We start from the raw sequence: 5,000 nt of genomic DNA, 5'->3' as shown, positions 1-5,000 counted from the left end.
CGTATACGTGTGGACGGAAGGCGTATCCAGAAAGAAAAAGTTGCGGATTCAAAAATATCTGGATACGTGTGGACTTTGGCGTTGTTTGCCTTGGGATTAGTGATCACTTCCTTGTTTTTACGTCACGTGAAGCTCATTATGACCACAATGGCTCTCGCACGATAGAAATGCAGCAATTTAAAAACTATTAAAGGGATAAGGTGTTCAATGATCTCGAGAAAATGCCACGGAGGAATGTTGGTTTGCACTCTGGCCCAAATGACCTAGAAACTAACAAAGGCAATCCACGTAAAACTTGGCCTAAAAGCTTAGAAGGGAGGTAAGCTCACGAAAGAATAGTAAGTCGACCAATATTTTGCAAATCAAAGCTGATTATAGCTAGCACTATAAATAACGCCGACGATATGGCGGAAGCTTTCAATGTGAACTTCACTAATATTGCAAAAATGCTAGCTCGAGATATTCCAGTTAGAGAAGTTGACTCTGAATCATACTTATCGCCCACTGATAATTTGTTCTCTCTAAAAAGTCTGAGTATCGACATTGTTCTCAACCTGTTGAAAGAAATCGATGAAAAGAAAACCACTGGCTGGCCTTTATAAGATCCCTAGTAAGTTGTTAAAAATGACAGCTTGCATTATTGCACCTCACTAACCGACATATTTACAAAATCAGTCCTTACGTCAATTTACCCAACAGAATGAAAATTGGTTAGGGTGACACCAATCTTTTAAAAAGGCTTAGAATCAGACCTTAGTAATTATCAAGCCATCTCCGTTATCCCACTAGTTTCAAAAGTGTTTAAAAGGCTTCTCTAGGACCAACTTTATCAATACCTAAATGATAATAAATGCTGTCAAGATGCCAGTTACGATTCCTTTCCTTAAATAGCACCTTACTACCTTGCTTAATGCGAGAAATAGCTGGTCTGTTAATAACGACACCGAACAGGTTCCTGAATGTCGTCGTTTTCATTGCCAGTAAATGGCATTCGACGCTATCGATCACGAAATTGTATTGCACAATACAATTTAGCTTAACTGATGATTTTCCGTGTTTTAAATAAAGCTCTCTCGCTCGCTACCTCCTTCCCCCACTCACTCACTCAGTCACTCACTCGCTCACTTTAAATAGCCTCCTCTATTCCTCCTCTCTTTAATTACGATGTCCTTACATCAAATTACGCACTTCCAACTTACTTGTAGACATCTTCTGCTTTCACATTGAAACTCTTTTGGTGAATGGCTTCCATTATCATCACAGTATAAGCTTTTGGGATAGCTTCGTCTTGCAAACACCTGTTCCACAATAGTGACTTGTCAGTCAGCTGTCGACCCTCTCTTTCCTGATCTTCCTGCTCTGCATTTGGGTATTTGATGTAACGTCTGTTTTGGCTCAGAGCAAAGAAACCATTGACATGTACTGGTAGACCTGTTAGACTTGTCCTCTGGACCGGCAAAGGCAAAAAACAAAACACGTGGCCCAATGATTCTCTGGGACGTGTTGTTGCCATGGCAACGCCAACCAACGGTAGGTAGCTCAGGTTCTCGTCCGAAGCAAGTGCTTTAAACTCTGATGATATGTCCCCGCCACAGAAGTAGTTGGTGATCAGGAATGAATGTCTTTGAATGCCAGTTTCTGTCAATGGGTTGAACTTAATGGTTTCAATTGTAACTGGATAGGTCACCTGAACAGGATCAGGCATAAGCTTCCCAGTTCTTATTTTGCCACGAAATTCATTTCTCTTGTCCCTGGCCAGGTAAAGGCTTTCTTCGGCAATTCGGACAAGAAAAGTTCTTCTGGGTTCTGCGTCGCATTCATCATGCACGTACAGTTCAATGGATTCAAGATGTTGCAGGAAAAGAAGAACTAAGTGAGCATCTGCCATGAAACCCTCAAACAAAGTACACAACTTTTCATCAGTGTATAGTGTCTGCGATAACTCCGATTTTATCCTACGCAATGGGAAGCGGAATAGTGTGCCATTGTACGACCCCAAGGACAGATCATCATCGGAAATACCAAACTTTCCTTTGTAAGGACTAAACTGGTCCGTCAGAGTGACAATTACGTTGTGATCTTCTTTCATTCGCCAACGGTATCCTGATCTTCGGTTAACTTCATCATTGAAGTACTTCTCGTGTGGGTCAATTATGCCAATCTGTGAGCCACTTACAACGCTTGGAAGATCTTTAAAAAAAAAAACAACACAATCGGGTAAAAGCGAAGCGGCCTTTCCCCTTCCAACACAAGGAACCTCACACCGCATTTCCCTGTGTCATCCAAGAATTCGCTATTTCACGACACCCAAAGGATCATAGTTCACACGTTCTTGACTTCTTTGATCATTTTTTGGACACTTTCAATTGGCTCGGATTCCAATTAGACGCACTGTTGTTGCATTTTCTCTATCACTGATTATAATTATGTTGACGATGATGATTATCATGACTGTAGGTGTACTAGGTGTTTTTGTTGTGGCAGGCGTGCAAAGAACATTTGTATTTTCATTATACTACTACACATGAAAGAATTTTCTATTCCAGATTGACCGAGTTTGCCCTTTCGAAGGACAAATGCCTGCTAATATTTTATTTCCGACCTAATTTAGAAACATCAGAGAACACCTTACCTGTGACGTGAAAAACGGATTTAAATCCCAGTCCAAACCGACCCACTTTCATAGGATCCTTGACTTTGATACTGTCACACAGCATTAGAATTCCCTTCCAATCATCTCTGCTAAACATTGCGTCGTTGTAAGCATACAGCGCTGGCCCCTATTATAAAAGAAGATCGAATGCACGACTGACTTAAAAGTGGTTTCAGCGAAGGACCTTAAGGCATGTCTGATAACGCGAAATATTAGGCGAGGAACACGTCATACGACATGAAATATTGTTGGTTTATAGTGCAAAATGTATGCCAGTACAGCGTTATTGTAGATTCTGGCATGTTTGTGCGGTTGTTTCAGTCATCGCCAAGAATAATCAACTGAGTAGTCCGCCAATCAAGCACATCCAGCCCTTCCGTTCATATATTCAAGATGTCTGCGCGTCAGCACTGACCAGGGTCCGAATTTGCCACCAGCTGGTCGCCAATGCGACTGAAAGTTGATCCTTGGCGACCCTAATTTCAGGCTGGTCGACAGCTGGCGACTGATCCTGAAGTCTTTCAACCTTGCTTCCAACTAAGCCAGCGATCTAAGAAATAATTTATTTTTTAATAAACAAAATTCACGCACTGTTCTAGCTCAAAAATGGAAAAACGATTCCTATAAAATTACCCACTTGATACTTGTCTTCCACGCAATGTAATCAAACGAAAACAACCGCCATATTTTTCCATGATATTATGCCCCATACATGAAGTACTTACCTTCTGAAGAGATGCACAAATACGTCCTTTCATTATTTTTCGTTGACTACTCGACTGAAATGTCTGCTGGCGAGCTGCCCTGAACAAGTTAGTGAGTTATTACTGGGTTGCCGTATGGCAATCCCAGTCGGAAAGTGGGTGGCATTTGTTCGGTGTTATTATTTTTTTTCTTTTTCCGTGTCGGTAAAAGTCTTGCCTGTCACTCCCCTGCTAAGTGGTATTTTTGTGCATAGAGCCTTCTGCTCGTATTTTCTTAGGATAGAGAGGGTAGTGGAAATGCGTAGATCTCTCTGGTGGACACAGTAGAATGATAAACTTTACCGGCAATGGCGTCGAAAGTCATGTAATGCGAATGGCGTTTTAGTGGATCTTTGAACAAAATATACCCTTATGAAGCTCAATAATGGCAAGTCAATTGGATACTGAACAAGACAGGCGGTGGAATCTTAAAAGCGACGAGTAATGGACTTCGACAACAATCTGTCGCCCGTCGAGCCGAAATCAAAGTGAGCTGCATTTCTAATATTCAGTAATATTTTACCAAGTGTGCTGTCATGTAGAACACTGAAACCAAATGGAAAATTGTCTGGTAACTTATGGGTTCAACAAAGACAGAGAACGAATCGAACACCTTACGTGAATCTGTGATCAACTCTGCACAGTCTTCAGTTAAAACATAATTGGAAATGTGACAGCCAAGAATTATTTGAAAGAAAGCTTGTCGTCTATTTTGTGCTTCATTGTGCAAGGAAAAGGTTCTTCATCCTTCATCCTGAAATTTTGTTCGTTGTAATATTGCGCATATTTGACTAGATTGAGTTTCTTTTCTTCATGCACGTAATGAAATAGAAGGGGTTTTTGCCTCTAATAGCAAATATGTTGTTTGCTTCCAATAACTGTTCGCTGGAAAAGGTGGCCTTTATGAATTCATCATGTTTTATGATATGCGAGCTTAACTGGATAGTTTTTATGGCAATAGTAAAGCATTTTCTTGTTATTCAAGGAAAAGGTTCTTCTAGAAACCTGAAGTACATGGTAATTTGACACGATTGAGTTTCTTGTCTTCACGCACGCAATGAAATAGAAAGAGGTTTTCGCCTCTAAGAGCAAATATGTTGTTTGTTTCAATAAATTTTTCGCTGGAAAAGGATTCTGTAGTATTTTCTGCCTTTGTGAATTATAATATCATGTTGTGTATTGAATTTTCGAGCTTAAGGTTGAAATGTGATATGGGGGAATTTTTTTGGTATTGCTCTGTAAGCAGGAAGGGTTCACAGGCCTGTTGGAAGCGTGCTTGAGTTTCAACAAAATGAGCCCCAAAATCTGTGAAAAATTGTGACGCCGATGAATAATGAAGTAGCTGCTATTTCCAAAATGATGGAATTACCTGGTGATAAATAACGTCGTACGCGTCTTGCTGAGTTAAAATTTTGACTTTGAATAAACAAATGGTCAACCTTAAGAGTTGGGCGATTGTGATTTTTGTTTTGACTTCACTCATTTTATTGTCAAACTTTATAACACTTGACAGAAAAGGAAACTTACAAAAACCCGGTATCTTGCCATCATTTGTCACAGATGCTTCACTGTTTGGCGAGTAAACATGCCGCAGTAACTTAATC

General features: G+C 40.3%; 1 protein-coding gene across 1 annotated transcript in view; it reads right to left on the bottom strand.

The window, feature by feature from the left end:
• The window catches only part of LOC137967953 (sacsin-like), a 47,670-nt gene that overhangs the window by 24,973 nt on the left and 17,697 nt on the right, over positions 1–5,000 (bottom strand). The window contains exons 5-6 of the mRNA XM_068814548.1: positions 2,633–2,780; positions 1,200–2,190 (exon numbers count right to left, since the gene is read on the bottom strand). Coding sequence (XP_068670649.1) covers positions 1,200–2,190; positions 2,633–2,780 — 1,139 coding nt within the window. The remainder of the gene's footprint in view (positions 1–1,199; positions 2,191–2,632; positions 2,781–5,000) is intronic.

This window comes from Montipora foliosa, chromosome 8 (genome assembly GCF_036669935.1).
Source record: "Montipora foliosa isolate CH-2021 chromosome 8, ASM3666993v2, whole genome shotgun sequence".
In the NCBI taxonomy this organism is placed as follows: Eukaryota; Metazoa; Cnidaria; class Anthozoa; order Scleractinia; family Acroporidae; genus Montipora; species Montipora foliosa.
This window is presented reverse-complemented; position numbering and strand designations above follow the sequence as displayed.